Below are 20,855 nucleotides of genomic sequence, written 5' to 3' on the forward strand. Positions count from 1 at the left end.
TCTTTGGTGTTCAGAAGTCACCAGAACGCACACACCTCCCCACGTAAGCTGTGGGGTGCCTCTCTCTCTCTTACCTGGAAACCCCGTCCTCAGGCAGGGGACAGTCTTCCTGAGGGTGCCAGCCTGCTTTCCCCAAACCTACAGCCCCAAAGTTGCCCTGGAGCCTCAGGGCACCGGGCGCGAGGGGCGACGCCAGTCCCAAGGTCGCGGTTGGGCCTCGCCCACCTCCTCGCCCTCCCCTCAGGACCTCGCAGCTGGCCAATTGCAGCCTCCGCCGGGCCGCTGGGCGGGTTCGCGGGTTCCCGCCCCATCCCGGTCTCCCGCCTCCACCGTCGCTCCGCCTCCTCGCCCGCCCCTCCCACCCTCGCCGCCTCTGCTCACCGCACCCGCGCGCAGGCTTCGAGAACCCAGCGTCCGCGAGCCCGTGCCGGGCGCCCAGCTCTCCCCGGCCTAGCTCCTCCGGCTCTTTCCGAAAGGGGGCTTCTGGCTCTGAGGACGAGGACGGTGGTGGCCCTCGAACTTCATTTTCAAAGGCACCGCTGGGTGAGAAGCCCGAGCGAGGCGAGCTATGGACCCCGTGAGCCAGGTAGGACCGACTGGGCAGCGCGGGTGATGGCCGCGGGACCCCCGGGCTCCGGATGCTGCGTCTCCAGCCCCTTCCTCACGCTGTCTCTTTCTCTCTCTTGCCTCCTTGGTCCACAGCTGGCCTCGGCAGGCACCTTCCGGGTGCTGAAGGAGCCCCTTGCCTTCCTGCGAGCCCTGGAATTGGTGAGTAGCGGTGTGTGTGCGGGGAGGGGACCGAGGCAGCGAACCAGTAGTTGAGGAGAGGTCGGGTGCGGTGCTGTCTGCTCGGTTCTGCTCCAAGCCTGGGATGCAAAAGCCGCTTCCTTCAATCCTCCCCACTCCCCAGGTGCCATTCCGGGATGGCATGGCGGGGACAGGATGTAGGGTCCCGGCTTGGTGGCGGGAGCGTGGACGAGTTTTTGCAGGCGCTTAGGCGAGGTGTCACGTCTCATGTCACCGAGGCGCTTGCACACGTTCAGGGGCTGGGGAAAGAAGCCTCCTGGGGAGACCGGGAGGGGAGCAGATGGGGGAGCTGCCGCTGGGCTCTGGCTGCTCACCTGGATTATTGCGGGGGTGAGGGCGTGAGAGGAGGGACCCGGGGCTGAGCGGAGTAGCGAGCGGGGAGGGCTTTGCCAAGCTGAGAAAGTTGGTGAGCACTGGGGCAGCTCTCCGCCCCGCCCGGGATGCTTGGAAGCGCTGCGATCCGCGCTCCGCCGCCGGAGCTCCAGGGAGAGAGAAGCTTCGAGGCTGTGAAAGATACTGCCGTCGAGAGCGGGACTCCTTCCCATCTCAGAGTTTCTCTACTCTGGCTGCTCTCGAGGGCTTTTCTGATTTCTTCTAGAACCTCCCAGCCTTCTCTGTGGAGCTTGCTTCAGCGACGGGGCTTTAGGAAGTTATAGTACTCTTCTGTTCTGTCCCCTTAAAAAACAACTTGCTAGTCCTAGGGCAACTTGTCTGTTGGCAGAGGAGGGAGGCGCAGAAACAGTTACCCAGGGGGCCACAGAGCAATGTTAGTGTCGCTGCTTGCATGATGGTTATTCAGAGTGAAATCTGCGGGTCACACATTCTCTTGCTAGGAGCTCTGAAAGGCGAGCGAACCTATCTGAACAGAAAGTTCAGAGCCCGTCATGTAGCATTAATCACAGGCCCTATCACTGACTAGCTGGGAAGTTATGTAAGAGCGTGTTCTGTCCTCCCAGATCTTAGCTCCAAGGCCCAGTATCCAGCTTTGGCAACACAAACTGTGGTACATGCTTACGTGGATGATCTACAGGGTAATCGCATTTGCCTTGTTTGTAAACCTGCATAAAAATGCACGAATATATCAACCGGACATAACATCAGGACAGCATTTGGAAGGCTTGAACTATTGGTTTGGGGATAGCTATTCTAAAACTGTTTTCCTCACAGCCAGGTTAAAGCAAGCAGGACTCACAGTCTGGGCAGCTTTCAGTTGACTTTCTCAGAGTTCTGCCCACATTCGATCATTCAGCCATTCAACAAACATTCTCTGTGGAAGAGTGATTTTTTTTGCTCAGTGTAAAGGCTGCATTGTCGAGCCATTGTCTCTCAAAACAAAATTCAAAGACCTGACATCATTTCTGACATAATCTCTTATTGTTTCACACTGTCACTGTCACTCACCTGAAACATTAGTTTGTATCCCCTTCAGTCCTGTTGCAATGTTATTTCATGTCACTCCCCACACACAGCCTTTATGAGTATCTTTCAGAGTGTGGTAAACCTGGATGAATTTTTTTTCCATGCAGATTTCTGGACACGAAATAAAAATATTGGGAAGGTGGGTGCCCAGGAATCTGCATTTTAAACAAGCTCCCCGGATAATTCTTATGCACATTAAAGTTAGAGGACTACCACCCTAAGCTATACAAGGAGCCCCCCAAACTCCAAAGCGCTTTTTACCTTAAGGCTCTTGTTATTCTTATTAATACTATATGGAATGCCCTCACCGCCCAAGCCGAGAACAAATGTTTGTCTTTTAACCTCAGCTTAAACATTACCTCCTCAGTGAAGATTTCTCTCATATTTGGTTCTTACCCTTTCCTCTACCCCAAACTGAATGATTCACCCCATTCTTTGGGCTTCCATTACATCTTATCCATTCATTTATTCATGAGAATTTATCACACTGCCTTATAGTTTTTTCTTGGTTGTGTGTGTGTGAGAGAGAGAGAGAGGGAGAGCGAACTTACTACATTTAAAATATTTTTTTGATTTATGTATAGTTGGTTTCCTCTCTCTCTTCTGGGCCTCTAAGGCTCTAAGGAAGAAGGGATTTTGCTTGTAAATCAGTGATTAGCCTCTCATTTGTGGGAGAGAACCCGAATAAGGGACCAATGAAACCTTAAAAGGTCAGATAAGTTAGTTGATCACTACCTTTTGAAAGAGCTAAGGTCAAGAGATGAGAGCAGGGACATAGACGCTTTGAGAAAGTTTATCAAAATGGAGAATGGAAAATATCTCTTCTGTGCATGCCATGGGTGAAGAGTCACTGAGGTCTTTGTTTTCTATGGGAGATAGTGATGAGAGAGTTCTAGCTCTTGGATGGCAGGAAATTTGTTCTGTTTGCTTCTGTGTTCCCCCCAGGTGCCTTTCATGGTGCTCTGTAAACAGTAGTGATCAGCAAAAAGTGTAAATTGAGCATGACAGAGCACTAAAACACCTGGTTTCTCCTGTTCTGTGGGGCAACAGCTTCAAAGTTGGTAGTCTTGAAAGACTTTGAACTACAATCCTTTTTATTTTTCAGTATTTATTCTGTAGAAGTAAAAGTGTATGTAAAGATCTATGTTCAAGGCTATTTACTGCAACATCCTTTGTAGAGGAAAGAACTGGAAACAATTAGTAAGTCTGTTAATAGGAAAATCATTAATGTATGATTCATGCATGCTGTGAAATATTATACTGTCATTAAAAAGATGGGTTAAATTAATATGCATTGCGCTGGCAGTCAGCATAGGTAATTGTGTTTGATAAAATTAAGTGCAGAAAAATGAGTTTCATTCTTAGTATTTGATGAAATTGTTATATGGAAAAAAGCGGTTTTCGGTTTTCCTTCTTTTAATCAACACATGGAAAATGTATTCAGTCAGATTTCAGACTAATGTATAGCATACAATATTTTTGTAAAAATAAAAAAGGAAAATATAGTTTTGTGTGTGAATGTGGGTGCGTGTGTTTGTAATTTGTATAACCATAGATGTATACCTCTGAACTGTTAAAACTGATGTTTTTCCCAAAGGGTGTAATTTGAGGTTCAGTGGGGAGAGGAGAGGGTGAAGGAAAGCTGTGGTCTTCAGGAAGAATCACAGGCATATCACTTGTCCACAGTTGTGCACATGAATAATTTTTTAAAAAAAAGCTTACATTTTAAATGATTTTTTATGGATTGACCATATGAAGCAGTATTACTTCTAAATACAGCCTCCACTTTGAGATTTATTGCCTTGGGGGGAAAATGCACTTTATTGATGTGTTCTTTGCTTAGGAAAGGCTCATGTATACAGTAGATTTAAAGCTTAAAAAACATATAAAAGTCAAGGCTTCAGGGAAAAAGCTTTAGCCAATTTCAAAGACCTTGAGGCAAAACTTCCAAATCCTTAATCTCTACTTAATTGAGGTCAGGGGACTTTCCGCTATCTTTTGGGTCAAAACCAAAATTCAGGACACAGCACTGACTCTGGTGGTCTGTTTTGTTTATTCCCTGATGATAAAATAGGTCCAGAAAAATGTCTTAAACCATCATTTGGAGATGGTAAAAAAATTATTTTTAATTGAACTTACCTTTATTTCTCAGACTTACTAAATTGGTGTAGAATCCTGCCTTCCACTGATCATTCTTATTTTGCTACTTCAATTCTTTGCCAGTAGAATTTTGGCCTGCTTTTTTTTTTTCCTTTTAAAGCATTTTTCTTAATACATTCTTTCTTCTCTCTACTATTTACAAGGCTCTGGATTTGCACCTGTGGATTTATGTGTATGGAATGTAGGGACCCCAACAGTTCCAAATTGTCCAGGACTAGAATTGGTGCACATGTAAGGGCATCAAAGGGACTTCAGCTCCCCCAAATTATATTTGCTTGGCTGGCAGGTCCAGACTCCATCCCTCTAAAATTAACTGCTGGGGCAACTTGCTTGATTCCTCTAATTCTTATTCTCTGACCTCCATCCCCCATTTTGCTACTATTTCTGCTACAACCCCTGGACTCCATATCTCCATTCTGCCTTTCCTTTCTGCCTTTCCAAAGGAGGCCAGCTTATCCAGAGATGCAGCATGTCTGACGTACGAGGCATAGAGCTCCTTGATTTAAATGGAGGCACCTGCTTCCCTAATCTTCATTCCTGAATCTAAATTCTGATCTATGTTTTTCAAACGTCATACTGCTTGCTTGATAAGAATAGTATTTCTGATCATGTTATTGATAATAACACAGTAAGCATGTTTATGATATAATATAATATAGTTATCATTTTAAACTCTTAAGGAGAGAAGTAACAGTAGCTACCTCTGTCATGCAGGCTTCATATGAGGCACTATATTCCAGTGCTTTCCATACATCATCGTATTGAATCTGTATGGCTTACATTCCCATTTCACCACGGAATTCAGGGAATGTTTATAACTCATCAGGGACAAAATTGTAGGAAATGGCAAAGCCAAGATTTGACATTGTCACTCCAAACTGTGTTCTCTTAAATGTTACACTCTTCTGCTTCCTTCAGTGCGACAGGCACCTGCCGTAACTTATCCCTAATCCTCAGAAACGTTAAAAGGCAGATGCTATCCGATTTTGCAGTGTTTATATCACCCACTCTGATATGTATTTCAGGCCTTTTCTGAAAATGCCAAGGAGTGTTTATATTTAGAGACTAACTCAAGAGACATCAATTGTCTTTGATATTGTTTTATTTTCTGTTGGTTATTAATTAACCAAGGTAGAGTAGGTTCTAATTAAAAATCAGTATCTTTTCATTTAAAATATATAGAAAAAGATTTTGATTATAAAGCCAGTAATTTAATCTTATTTTATGTGTCTTTTTTTTCTATTTTCTTAAAAATACCTGTGCATGAGTCAGACAATTTTTTTTTTCTAAGCATAAATAAGACAGGAATTCTAACATACAACTTGTTTAAATTATGAGCAGCAATCTGCCATTGAGGGTGGGATGTAATTTCAAAGCCACATTAATTTGGATTTAATTATAACTTCTAGCTTCTCAAGTAACAAATATCATGTGTAAATGAAATATGAATCAATAAATATACTTTTCATAAAAGAGCAGCTCCCCAGTGGGCTAATGGATTTGTCCCTTCATGCTTTTCTGAGTTTCATTAAGACATTGGTATTTCACCCCACGAGTACAGAAAAAAAGATTAAAATACTACTTATGGATTTGAATCCCAATTTTATTCTTCCACTAGCTTGGTGACCTTGGGCAAGTTATTTAACTTTATTAGGTATCATTTTTTTCTCATCTGTAAAATGGGATTGATAACATCAATAGTTGCTACTTCAAAGGATTGCTATAAATGTCTTAATTCACATAAACCACCTTGCACAGTGCCTGGGCTATAAAAAGTGCTCAACAAATGATTGTGAAGGTGATGATGATGATAGTGATGATGATGATGATGGTGATAATGATGATAACAATTTGAGAGATTCTGGGAACGATGAAAAAGGAAGAAGTAGAAATCTACCGGAGAGTAATTTATAACATTATGGCAACTTCTTGCAAGTTAGAGTCTTGGCAAGGTTCTGACATAGAAAATCTATATTCACGCTTATGTGTGTGCCTCTTTTGAGCCCCTCACCCCTTATACCTTGCTGCCAGGGATTTTTTTTTTACCATAGCATGTGTGACTCTCTAGGGAATTGCTCCTTGGAATAATTGCATTCAAGGAACATTCCAGAGAGGCCAGTGTTGGACCTAAAGGAAAAGAAGAATTGCAGGAACTTAGTTCTCAGGAATTTTTTTGTTGAGGTGTGGGGAGACAGTTTTCCTTATCTTTCTGAAATCATAATCCATAGACATTGCTTATTCTTGAAAGAGTTACATGTATCCAACTGAATTCTCCAGGGTGTAGACAAAGGTTCTTATAGCATCAACCACTATAAGGCACTTACTAACCACACCCTAATACCCAGGTACACCTGGCTCTTGGGAATCATCCAGATAAAAATAGGAGAAGAACCCTGCTCTCATGCTCAAGTAGAAACATCACCCTTAGTTCTCTGTTCCCCAGAGGATTCACATTTCTTCCTGATTCAGGTAAGAAAAATAGTCTTATGTTAATATAAAAAAATAATAAAAAGCCTCTAAGGAATACATCTAAAGAACAATGACTTTCCTTTGAGTCTTCACCTTCTGCAGGCATGTCTTTGACCTCAGCTGTATTTGTAATTATTCTCGTTCATTCTGTTAGCTTAGCCATCCTGTGAGAACCTCACTTCCTCACTGAATTTTGGGGACAACGCCCCTTGCCTACCTTCTCATAGTTTTGGAAATTTTAAGTAAGAACAAGCAAGTAAAACACTTTGTAAACTACTAAGTGTCCTCCAAAAGTAAAAGATAGTTGTGATCATGATGATGGTGAAGATAAGGAGCAGTTTTTTCCAATCTAGGAGACTCTGGATTTCATGAGGTAATTGGTGAAGACTGGGGTGTGAAGTATCTCTGTTCCCTGCGGGGCTGAGCCCTTCTCAACCACTCCCCATCCTCTAGCTTTTGCCCCAGTCTTTTTGGTCTCTTTGGAACCCACAAGAGAGAATGTTGCTGTCTGTTGAAACTGATGCATCATCAAAAGTTGGAGGAAATCCACCCTCAACCCTTTTAGCTCTCATACTAAAAGCCTGTTTCTTGCTCTGTACACATTTCACATTTATTAGATATTTGGGGGGCCTGGTGATGGCCTCTTGCTGGGCTGATGGACTTTTGCACATGCCCCTTCCTATGCTTAGAACACACACTCTCTTTTTTCATCAAACCCCCTTTGGCTGGCAAATTCCTCTTCTCTTTTCAGGTGTCAGTTTAGACATCACTTCTTTTGGACTTCTTTTTTTTTTTTTTTAATTTATTTATTTTTGGCTGCATTGGGTCTTTGTTGCTGCACGTGGGCTTTCTCTAGTTGCGGTGAGCGGGGGCTACTCTTCATTGCGGTGTGCGGGCTTCTCACTGCGATGGCTTCTCTTGCTGAGGAGTACGGGCTCTAGGTGCGTGGGCTTCAGTAGTTGTGGCACACGGGCTCAGTAGTTGTGGCTCGTGGGCTTCAGTAGTTGTGGCTCACGGCCTCTAGAGCGCAGGCTCAGTAGTTGTGGCACACGGGCTTAGTTGCTCTGTAGCATGTAGGATCTTCCCGGACCAGGGATCGAACCCATGCCCCCTGCGTTGGCAGGTGGATTCTTAACCACTGCGCCACCAGGGAAGTCCAACATCACTTCTTTTGGGACGGCCTCTCTGAGTAGGGAGGTCCTTCCAGATGAAGTCAGCCTCCTGATGGCTCCCAGAGCACACTGTTTAATGACTTTTTTTTTACATTTTAGCTCCTCAACCAGACTAAAGGCTCTGTGAAATCAAGGATCTTGTTTGTCTTGTTCATCAGTACATTCTAAGTATCTAACACAGTGCTTGACACATGGTAGGAACACCTCCAGGGGCTTTCATAAGTCCCACCAAAACACCCAGGCAGTTGAACATAGGAACCAGGCAATTGACGATATGCAATATCCTGAGATAAACCATAATGGGAAAGAATATAAAAAAGAATGTATATGTGTATGTATAACTGAATCATTTTGCTGTACAGCAGAAATTAACACAACACTATAGATCAACTGTACTTCAATAAAAGACCCAAAACATCCACGCAGTAGGTGCTTAGTAAGTATTGGTTGAAGGAAGTGAGGGAAAAAAGGAGGGAGGAAAGAGAATAGAGAATGAATAAATGAATCCTTGGGAACACATTGGGTGGAGTGTCAAGTACCTTTCATGATCTCCATTGTGAAGAGGAATTGTAGGGACTCCCATAGAAACAGAGGTTTAGCAGTCAGTCTTGGTTGTGGAGGAGAGTAACTCCTGACTCAACTGTCAAGGAACGAGGGCAGCTGCAGGCATGTCCACTGCACAGCGCGGAAGGAGAAAGAACTCTTAGGGAAATAATCGCGCGAGGACTGGCCCAGGCCCAGGCTGCAGGTCTTGGGTTCAAGGCAGCGCCTTAGCAAGAGTGTTGCCGGTATCGCGCCTTGGCCGCCGTCCCACCGCCTTCGTGGTGTGTTCCCTTTCTGCTGCTCATTGAGCGCGTTCTTTCTGTGATTCTCATCTCACGTCCTAAGAGAAGGAATACGATTGGCTCGGCAGATTATTTGTTCAGGGGACACAGCCGTCAGCTCCAGGCGATATCAGGCTATGGATTGGCTGCCCTGGGCCAGAGGTTCACTGCGAGTCGCTGTCACTTGTGGCCTGAATACAGTGTCATGAGATTCAAAACATGCCCCCTAGACTGTTCTTTAAGTCCCGGGCACTTTAGGCACAGGGAGAGGTGTATGTGTCTGGTGGACGAAGAAGGCAGAACTGGTCATTTTCTTAAGGAGAAGACATTGCCTCTTTGAGATTTGGGGAGCAGGCTTCCTGGAATTCGCTCTGACGAGGGGCCATTGGGGGGGATCCACACTGATAATGCGATCTGGAGCGGCTGCGCCTTTGCCCCTTCAACACGTGGACTCTGCCAGCTTGTGCCACTTGTTCATCAGTTGAAAAGCCTCTTTGTGAGAATAACGATGGGGTTTTTCCCTAGTCATGAGATAGCCCATTCGTGAAGGAAAACATATAACACCAAACCACACATACTTCATCTTTGTTCATAAATTGGTAGGTTAATTCAACCCTGGCCCTTAACAGTAGAAGACTACGTTAATGAGTACCTCAGTTATCTGCTTGTGTTTATTAACGTGGTAGAAAAACATGAATGCATGAATGGATGGGGGGGGGGTTGGTTTGTTTTTAATTTAATATCCCTATGCAAATAAAATTTTTTATCCTGAATGTTTACTCATGGGAGAGTCATTGGGTTGCCTGGTGTGATGGGTCCTGTTTGTTTCAGGAGGGTATGGGGGAGGAATTGATTGACAAGCAAGAATCCCATGAAAAACCTGGAAGGTAGCGTGGGGCTTGAAGGAGCCTGGGCTTTGGAATGAACTTTTTGCTGGAAGGCTGGCTCTTCTCTCCAGCCATGGGACGCTGAGCAGATTACATGATTGTGCTTGTCCTCAGCTCCGAGACCATCAAATGAAGGTCATGAAAGTCACATCTTTGGGTTACTGTGAGGGTTCAGTAAGACAGTGTTTATAAAACCCCCAGCAGAGCATCTGGTTTATATTGAGGCTCCCTAACTGTAACTAAGGAAGAGGTTGTTAAGGACAATGATATGCTATCTGTAAATAAAATTAAGCATTCCAGAATTTTTCAAGAGAGTATAAACATAAAGTTTGCTCAATGTATTATCATCATATTGTTTTTTATTTCTATTCTTCTCTCTTCATTGTGAGATAATCATAAAATATACACAGGTAGTAGTAACACTAATACATAGAGACAAGGACTTAACCTAAGTGCCCTACATGTGTTATTTCACTTGATCTCACTTTACTTTTGAAGGACCAAATAATAACCCTTTTTATATGTGAAGGAACTGAGGCCTAGAGAGGGCAAACAACTTGCTTAAAATCATACAGCAAGCATGTGAGATAGCTAGGACTTGAACCCAGGCAACTAGATGCCAGGCCCCTTAATCTTAATCATTTTTCCATATCACCACCCATTAGTAGTGATCACTCATTACCTCTGAATCTTGAAGTTAAATGATTTCCCCAATGAAAATAGCCAGGACAATATATATAATTGCTTCTTAAAGTCATGTCTTCTTATTCCTCATTCAGGTCCCTTTCTGCTATCTCATGTTGTCAGAGCACAAAGAAAAATATAAATGCTCATCCCCATAATGACTAAGGATGTCCAGACCTTCTCAGGGACCTTTTTCCTTCTCAAAAATACTCCTGAACCCTGAGAAAATTTTACTGATCTGTGTATCTTTTCTAACAAAATCTTTATTCACTGATCCATTGCATAAAGAAATTCAGGTTTAGGAACGTGTTGATGAAACACGCCTATAAAGAGTTTTGTAGAAGTCAGAAAGGATCCAGATATTTAGCAAGATGATGAACACTTAAATTCTTTTTGGATGCCTGATAAATTACTTGAGTCAAACAGATTCCATCATGGATGCAGGAAGAGCAAATGAATTGTCTGCCCATTGTGTGTGTGTGTGTGTATGTGTGTGTGTGAGCTGCCATCCTTTGGATTTGTTACTTTGAAGGATTTGTGTGCCAAATAAGACGTACCCCCTATGGCTTTAACAAGAAGCGCTCACACATCCGTCTCGTCTACCATGAGACTGCTTGGCTGTGCTTTCATGCCCTTAATTCACCTGATGGCTTTGCCTGCACCTGATAGACAGTTGGCATTACCTGCGGGATCCTTCCTGAAGCAGAGATCTAGAAGAATTGGGAAGGTAGAAGGGTTAGATTAGAGGAAAAAGAGATACCAGAAAATTAGTAGGCACAAGCCCATCGTCTGAGTGAAGAATGGAGATCCTGGGAGATACTTAAGCTAGAAAAGGGGGTGGCTTGATGAGTAGAGATTGTGACTGTGATTTGGAATGTGCTGCCTTTAGAGCCATACTAGCTTGGGTTCAACCATAGACCTTGAGTGTGTTCAAGGGCAAATCAACCTTACTGAGTCTCAAGCTCCTCGGGGATTTTACTTACCTAAAAGATATCTTTACATGATAAAAATGAATTCATGACTAAAAACCCTTGGACACACCCTTTCTGTCCCTGACTCTCAACTTCTTGAACTGTAAAATGAGGATAAAATCTAGAACACAGACTTGTGAAGTAAGCTGAACCAACATGTATGAAAGTTCCCATAAGAGGGCTCAATAAATATTGAATGTTCCCAAACCTAGAAAACTAAAGCTCAGGTGTCTGGGGACTCTTTACTATAGGAGCAATGCCTGATGTGTTACCTTTACTTTTCATCTACGGCTGCAGTTATCTGAGGAAAGGGAGAAGGCATATGTTCATGTTTCATAATCATTGACTAGACTGTGTAGAAGAACTTTTTTCGTCAGAATCACATCACAGATTCTATTTATGAAGCAGCTGAAAGCAAAACATGAATATACGTATTTGAAATCTATTTTAGATGATGTGCTTCATTGGTTAAAAAAAACAAAGAATATGTATGAAATTGTTCGTGGCATTAAACTCTAACCTAGAGTTTAGAGGGAAAAGTATAGTCTTTCTGGGGCAAAGACTATGCTTATTAGCAAGAATGATAAATTTGAAGTATAAATATTGTTTATACTTTTTATTACTATTTTAAATTGCTGGCTCCTTTTTGTTTTCTTTTTAATGCCTGGCTTTATTCATTACATTTCCCTCATTTGGTAACAGAAAGAATGACTGGGTTTGACTGTCAGCTCCACCACTGACAAGCTAGGTAACCTTGGGCACTTTACTTAACCCCTTCAGGCCTTTCATATATATGAGTAGATATAATAATAATTAGCAGGAAGAATTATTGTATTGGTTAAATGAGATAACACTTGCAAAGAGTGATGGCTCATAGCAAGCACTCAATACATTTTTATTTCCTTTTCTCCTTTCCCTCAGAATGTGTTTTACTGCCAATGTAAATTTCTAAAGAATTGGTGAAATTCTGGAAAATTTCACAAGAGTCTTTTTGTTTCTCTAGGTGTTCCTCGGTGTTCTCATGTTCTCTCTCTCTCTCTCTCATACACACACACACACACACACACACACACACACGCACACGCACACAACGCATTCTTTGTACTAAAGGCCATAAAGAGCAGGTACCTAAGCCCAATGAATTCGAATGGGACAGTATGATCTGGAAGGTGTGGTTGGCAAGGAGAGAATGATTAGAGTAGATCATCAAGTCCTAGATCAGTGTCCCAGACACATTGGAGCCCCAGGCTGTCTGCAGGCTTCGGCTAGATGACCATGAATTTGTGATGCTTTTCTGAAAGGAATAACATACTTTTTTATTTTAAAGAAAAAGCCCCCATGAACAGTGGGAGTTCACTAAATGGCTGTAAATAAATGAGCTCTTGTTATGTGCCAGGCTCTCCTAAATCAGTGCTATGCACATTATATATACAATTTTATTCAACTCTTACATTGACCTCATAAGGTCCACTTGCCCAAAGCTACAGAGCTGATAGATGACCAAGGCAGGATTTCAAGCCACGTATGTTTGACCTCCTGCCTCTCCCACGCTGCTGTGATCTAAACATACTACGTATATGGGTATTGGGGGGTGGATTTCTTTTGACTTGCTATTTACAGCCATTTTTATGCATAAGTTATTTGTTTAGTAATTTAAAATCATAAAACTATAAGCAAAAGTTAGTAAATCAAAATTACCCAATGTCCTTCTATTGAGAGACAACTAAGGTTAATATTTGGAAAAGTATTCTTTCAGACATGTTGATGTACCTTTTTTCCCTGAAAAAAAAATGATGTGTTAGATTGCTAGGGCTGCCATAACATAGTACCACAAACTGGGTGGCTTTAACAACAGAAATTTATTGTCTCAGTTCTGGAGACCAGAGGTCTGAGATCAAGGTGTGGATAGAGTTGGTTCCTTCTGAAGGCCACGAGGGAGAATCTGTTCTTTACCTTTCTCCTCGTTTCTGGGGGTTTGCTGTCAATCTTTGGTGTTCCTTAACTTGTAGATGATGTATTGCCTGAATTTCTGCCTTTGTCTTCACATGGTGTTCTCCCTGTGTGTGTATCTGTGTCCAGATTTCCCTCTTTATATAACACAAGTCATATTGGATTAGGGCCCACCCAATGCCAGTGTGACTTCATCTTCACTAATTACATCTGCAATGGCCCTATTCCCAAATAAGGTCACATTCTTAGGTACTAAAAGTAAGGATTTCAACATATGAATCTTGGAAGGACACACTTCAACCCATAACAGATGGGTTCTTAGAATAGGCACTACTTTGTCATCTGCTTTGCCACTAGATAAAATATCTTTCTTCACAATTTTAATGGCTGTGTATTATTACACTGTATGCCTATACTAGAAATTATTTAACTAGTCTCTAATTTTAATAGTTTTTAAATGGATATTATTTTTAAAACCTGCAAAGAATCCCTTCTTAAAGATAAATGTTTACTGTACCTCTATTATTATTTACTTAGTTTCCAGATGTAGAATTTCTTGTTCAAAAGGTTATGCATTTTTAAGGTATTTGAAACAAATGTCAGATTGCCCTCCAGTGAGGTGCTTCCACTGTGGGCATTTCCAGTTAAAAGGTTTTCCAATTTCGTAGACAAAAATGTAATTTTGATTGAATTTGTACTTCTTTAATTTGCAGTGAGATTGCACATTTTTTTATAAGATTGTTTATATTCTCATTTTCATTTGGAAACATTTTAATGGGCAGAATGGATTTGTAAAGCAGTAGCTGAGGCTGCCAAATTCATGATGCTGTTAACGTGGGCTTTTATATAAGCTGCTGCCTTAATCTTTCTTGGTCATTGTACTACTCCACCATTTGGAAATTACTTAGATTGTTGTACTCTGACTTGGGTAGAGAGGCAAATACTGAGCCTTCCTTTCTCTGAATCATTATATAAGAATAGATTTATGTAATTTTTAGCATACCAAAGTTAACTTCTGTGTTATGAATCTTTAATAATATAATTTTATAATCTAAATGTATCATCCAATTTGCACTTATTTATATTTTTAATATTAAACTTATTTATCATCAGTAACTTATTTTACCTTAAATGATACTCATAAGTGTTGGTCCATGCTCAGTACCTTTCTGAAATGCGAAGCTCACACATATGTGTGTAGTGACTTAGGCATACAGATTTATACCATACCTTCTTCGGGTTTGAGGCACTTGGAACTTTAATAATTCTTTTGAGGGAAAGGCAGAGTGGATGGGCTGCTATTGCATCATCTGAGGAATCATGGGGTGTATCTGGCTCATGAATGTAGAAAGCCCTATCAATAAAATAAAATGAATTCAGCAGCTGCCTGATGCCAAGGGCATTTCCTCTCTTTCTTGGATCACATTCCTGACCACACTTGCTATTAACAATTGTAACATTATGGATGCAGTCTGCCTCTGCCTCACACAGGGCTATTTTGGGCCACCTTGGCCTCTCTGAATTAAAATAACAGTTGTTAACATTCATTGTATACTTACTGAGCTCCAGGCCCTGTGCAAAATGCTTTCAACAAGTATGCCATTTAATTCTAGCAACTCTATTACAAGCATACATCATTATTTCCCCTTCTTTAGGCAAGAAATCTGAAGATTAGAAAAACAAGTTTACTTGTGTATGGTTTAAGTGTGTGTAGTTGATAACAAAAGAGCTGAGATTTGAACCCAGGTCTTCAGTACTTCAAAAAGATCCTGTGTGCTTCACCTAGCAGTTGCAGAGGAAGAAGAGTTCCCATTCTCTCCCAGAGACCAGATCCCTATGGGAAGAACCATCCCAGCCAACAGGGCTGCCGTCTGTATCCCTAAGTGAACCCAACTGAGGGAAAGGCCCAACCATTTAGCCAGACCGATGGTACCTATCAGGGCAAAATCCCCCAAGGTGGTGGTTTGACTGAACCTACTTATTTGTCTCAGTTAGGTGGGGAATTCTCTTGTGGGCCGGCAGAGCATAATTCTTGAGTTCTCTTTGCAGTTCAAAGGCAAGTACTTTTTTAAAAAAAGCATGTCTAATGAATTCACTTGATAAAACAATAAATGAAAGAAAGCATGGTTTTTATTTGCTTTGAATTATAAAAGCAATTCTGATTTGTAGAAATCAGCACCACAGTGGCCTAGGCAAAGGATGGAAAATACTCAGAAAGAGCCGGGGACTGGTTGCTCCCTGCCTTTTCAGTTTGTCAAGAAGGTCTCCGCCACCCTTTAACTGACCCCCATCTGCTTGTAAAAATGCAAAGATCCTTGAGCTTGTAAACCTTTTGTTTTATTGCCTTGTTTTGGGCGACACTCAGTTTCCTCTCCCATACTGGTTAGCCTGCCTTGGAAGAACCTGGGGAACATGCCCATGGCCATCTGGCTGGTAAATGTTGGGGCCAGAATGCAAACCAGGTCTGCTGGGGGCCAGGCAGCTAATGTGTGAGGAAGCAGGAAGCAGGCTGCCATAAGAGGCAACACTGCGGACCAGAGGTGATGGCATTTCTGCCTATAGATGCAGCTGCTTCCACTCTAGCCAGTTGTTGCTGAGCAGGAGCATAGGCCTAAAGTGTCTAGATGTTTCCACTTTTCTTAAGAAAACAGCAATAAGAATTCTGGTGCTATCCTTGGGAGGTTTTGTGTGTTCTTTTTTAAATGTATTTATTGTATTTATTTATTTTTGGCTGCGTTGGGTCTTTGCTGCTACTGGCAGGCTTTCTCTAGTTGCGGTGAGCAGGGGCTACTTTTCACAGTGCATGGGCTTCTCAATGTGGTGGCTTCTCTTGTTGTGGAGTGCGGGCTTCAGTAGTTGTGGCTCACGGGCTCTAGAGCTCAAGCTCAGTAGTTGTGGTGCACAGGCTTAGTTGCTCGGCGGCATGTGGGATCTTCCCGGACCAGGGCTTGAACCCGTGTCCCCTGCATTGGCAGGCGGATTCTTAACCACTGCGCCACCAGGGAAGCCCCTCCTTGGGAGGTTTTAACGTTGGAACTGTCTTCTATTTTTCAAACACCGGGAGGCCCATACTTTGCAGAATACACAAAGCATGGCTGACTTCTGGATGTAGCCCACAGTCTCCAGCTTGTTCCCACTGAACCCCAGAATCCTGGCACCTGGAGGCTTTGTCTCTATGCCGCCAAGGACCTGGCCCAGTTCCTCTTGCACAGAAAGTTCTCAGGAACCATTTGACTGAAGGATGAATGGGAACTTTGGTGTTCAGAAATTAACCCTAGCTTGGTTTTTGAAATGATGGAATTAGTGACTTCAAGGATCCCTTTTGCCTTTTGTCAGATAAAGTAAAAATTTATTTTCACTAAATATCTAGGAAGCATAAAAATATAAGGTCTATGTCTTGGACCAAAACCATAATGGGAATGGAGGCCGTGGCTCCTAGTAGCAATGTAGGATAAGTTAGTAATACAGCTCTGGGTCCCAGACAGTGCATTGAGAAGAACTGAATTTCTCAGTCAACCAGTGTAATCTCAAAGAATTCTGTTCATAAAAAGTGCAGTTTAATTGTTTATAGTTTAAGGAATCAGTGAATAATGGGGGAGAATTCTGTATATTTATCTAGAGTAGGACTGTCCAATAGAACATTCTGCAATAATGGAAATGTTCTATTCTTCACTGTCCAATGCAGCAGTCACTAGCCATGTGTGGCTATGGATCACTTGAAACTGAGCAACCAAATTTTTAATTTAATTTATTTATAATTAATTTAAATTTAAATAGCTAGTGGTTACCATATTGGACAGCCCGTGTGCAGAGAATCAGACCATCTATCTGTTTTGCAAGGGTGATGTGCTAAAACTTCAGCAAAAAACTTAATAGGGACTGGCTCTGTTCTTTAAAACATTCAATTTTACATTTATTTTTCAACACACATCATACAGTTGGTGGCAGGGAGTTTTTCAAGCCAACTTCTAGAAATTTATCAGACCCTGAATTTTCCGAGCTTTACCAGCTGTTTATGCTTTTTATGCATTTTATGTATTTCCATATGTTTGTGAACTTTATACATTTATATGTCAATTTTATAGATTGAAATAAAAAGATAAAACAAACTAATAACCTTTTCTATTTGCCCCCTGATATGAAGCATGATGACAGTTGTTAAAATTTGTACTAATTTGTTAGCACAAGAATATCTCATAATAATAGTTATTATTTTTTAATGAGGATATGCATTTTATTTGGGAAGCAGGCTAAAAGTTACATAGATTACTCAATATCATGTTATGCAGAAAAATTAATTTCTTTAAGGTTTAGTTATCAAGAAATCATGTTGAGACACTTATTTATTCCATGATAAGCAAGGTAGTCTGGTAATGTTTTGACAGTGGCCATATGAGCAGTATAATTAGCATGCAAGTGTACATTTAAGAGGAATAAGAGCACGGTAATCAGATTAAGAGAGCAACAGTGGTACAGATGCATCACTATTGTGGTGTCAGCCATATGAACAAGACCTGAAAATGAGCAAGTCTGCGTGTCTCACACCCTCCTTGCCCGCCGTTTCAGTCACCCATAGATAGTATAGAATTTTCATGTTGGCCCTAGTGTCCTAGTTTTGCAGTGTCTTTGTTTGGGTTCCCTTGAGAGCAACACCTAAGTCAAAAGCAGCATCTATGAGGGTAATTTACTGGGAAGTGATCCCAGGGAATAGGAATGAGGAACCAGGGAAATGAAATGGGCATGGGGAAGGAGACATAACCAATAACTCATAGGGCTTCCTGAGCGAGCTTCATGCAATGCATCTCAGAACTAAGTACCTTGGGGACAAAAGGGGGAAATAGTAACCTTTTGGCTCCCACCCCTGTTACTCAGGGGTGGCCTCATGGAAAGTAACTCCTGTCTTAGTTTGAGTTTCCCAAAAGCAGACTCTGAGGTAAGGATGACAGTGGTTTCTTTGGCAGGTAATTCCCGCTAACACCGGTAAGGGGGTGGAGAAATGGGACAGGAAATGGAAGGCAATAGAGAACACATTATTTAAAATGTTACCACCATTGGCAATTGAAGGTTAATCCCAGTGGGAGATACTGGAGGCCAGCGTAGAACACTCATTGGCTATAATTGTGTCACCTTGCTATTTCTGAAGAGGCTGGAAGATGTAGTTTGTAGCTGCGTGTGTTGATACCTCCAACAGAACTGTTACTAAAGAAGAGGAAGAGACTGGCTCTTGGGGAGTTACCAGTTTCTGACACAGCTACTCAACAGATATTTTTCAAATAGTTGCTGAATTCTCCACTTTGCTTTGGCTGCATTTATATTTTTAAAAAAATCTTTTCTGATCCTTATCAGAGATCATTAAGCAGAAATCATTTGGTTGCAAGGAACAGGAACCCATTCAAACTGGCTTAGGGGAAAAATAGGATATATTGGAAGGAATCAGGGTTATCAAAAAACAAGATTAGTCGGGCTTCACGAGAGAGAGGAAAAGGAAAGGGAGAGCTGGGAGGTGAAAAATCCCGCCATCGTCTTGCCGCGCCCTTGTTTCATCTGCTCTTCGCTCCTCTTTATATCTTGGCTCCATTTCTCTGACTTTTACTGTCAGTATCTTGCTCTGCTTTTTGTATTCAAGGAAGGCACCATCTGCCCCCTGCCTGATTCTAACCACACAGTAGGAGCATCCAACACTGTTGCTCTTGGCACAGATTCTCCAGAGACGGAGAATGGCTGACTCAGCCTCACCTGTGGTGTGGTTCAGCTAAGGTTCTATCCCCAGATCTGGGCAAAGGAGTAGGACCACATAGTGTACAGAGGCTAGCCAGTGTTGGAGGGAAGGAGATTCTTCTATAAGGGGCAATGAGTGGGGAGAAAAGGGTTGCTATCTCTACTTCACTGAGAGTGACTTTCTTCAAGTATGAGAAATTGCAACATTTATAAGAAGGCAGAATCCCAAGGCAGTTGGTAATCATTGCTGAACCACAAACTCCCAGTAGAATGATGGTAGTAGTTCCACAATCATTGAGAAATGAGCACAAATGAGGTGTCTCTGTGGGTGGTGACCGCCACTTAGATGTTGGGGACACTCCTTTTCAGACCATCTCCTGTGCAGCAGGAAGAGGCTCTTCCATGTTTTGAACATGGCATTGTTGAATTCATTAATCATTAGAGGTGCTTGGTATTAAAATTAGCAGCAGATGATGAGTGTCCTTGATTGCAGAATTGGAATATGTTTTTCACTTGTGGTGCTCCAGAGTGATTGGGATATATTTTTGATAACTGTTCCAAGTTTCCCTGCCAGTTTCAGAAGAACTCTTCACAGAAGAGCTGCTTGGGGTACAGAAATGGGGAGCGGAGGAAGGCGGGAATATGACTCACCTCCAAGTGATGCCTTGCAAATTGTACTTTGGCAAGTGACATTTTATAAAATTTGTTACCCAGAACCCCCTTTAAAAATGCTACCTGTGTTCTGAGTTCTGAGTGTGAATTCTAGAAGGTACATTCTCTCTCTCTCTCCATCCATTCATCCATCCATCCATCTTCATTCTAAGGTAATGTCAGCATGGATCTGCTGACTCAAATGCTTTGGTTTAAAAAAATGTGGCACGGTGTTGGTATTCACTAGCTTGATGCCAGACTTCAGGTATGCTTTAAGGATAAAATAATTGTGCTGGGCTCTGATGGTCTCCTGCCCAGATCCCCTTTACCAGGCTCGTGCACGGCTGTCTTCCTCCTTTAGCTATTGTGAATGTTGATTGCTAACAGATCACAACTGTCCCCTACCCAGAAAATTGCCTTTGGCTGAATGAAAGCCACCAAAACTAGGAACTTATTCTCTGCCCCAGGGGAAACCTACAGCTGGTAACTGTCTAATACTGGGGTACACAAAAGACTGGGTCCCTGGCCTCAGGGTGGGATCATGTCTGGTACAATTCACACTTGAGAGCAGCTGGCAGGGTCAGACTGAAGCCGGCTTCTGGCTGACACCACATCCTTGAGCATCCCCTTCCTTGAGCTCTCCAGGAAACAGCTCTCTGCTGTTTCCTGGAGAGCACTTCCCTGGTAAATCAAGAGCACTCCAATCTCTGTCTCAGGCTCTACCTCTAGGGAACCTGTTCAAAGATAGGGATATTACTGCAGTTAGACCCTATTTTTTTAAAAAGCGTATTGGCAAAGGAAGCTGTGGAGGGTTGGAAATAGTTCTATTAAATGCAGTGAAATAAGATTTAGTGAAAAGAGAACTGGATTTGAAAATCCAGGCTTGAATCTCTGTTCCCCCACATGACCTTAAACAAGTCACTTTCTGAGCCTCCGCTCCCTCGTTGGGAAAATAGGAGTATATAGTGATCTTTCCTTCATCATCTCTTGCAAATCTGGTGTTTTGTAGACATATCCTTTTTTTTTCAGTAGTGTTACTGTGACAAGTTGGAGAAGTAGATCTGGATATTTAGATAATGTTTTGAATGACCTTTAGAATAAGATGTGCTTATTATACCTAATGTAGAGTGGGCCCTTAAAAGT

At 42.2% G+C, this 20,855-nt stretch overlaps 1 protein-coding gene across 2 annotated transcripts in view; it reads left to right on the forward strand.

The window, feature by feature from the left end:
- Positions 1–459: 459 nt before the first annotated feature.
- The window catches only part of SYNPR (synaptoporin), a 296,719-nt gene continuing 276,323 nt past the window's right edge, over positions 460–20,855 (forward strand). For both annotated transcript variants that reach the window (XM_059937693.1, XM_059937694.1), the window contains exons 1-2: positions 460–586; positions 703–768. In XM_059937693.1, the coding sequence (XP_059793676.1) occupies positions 569–586; positions 703–768 (84 nt within the window). In that variant the 5' untranslated portion in view covers positions 460–568. The remainder of the gene's footprint in view (positions 587–702; positions 769–20,855) is intronic.

Source organism: Balaenoptera ricei, chromosome 11 (assembly GCF_028023285.1).
Source record: "Balaenoptera ricei isolate mBalRic1 chromosome 11, mBalRic1.hap2, whole genome shotgun sequence".
Taxonomy (NCBI): domain Eukaryota; kingdom Metazoa; phylum Chordata; class Mammalia; order Artiodactyla; family Balaenopteridae; genus Balaenoptera; species Balaenoptera ricei.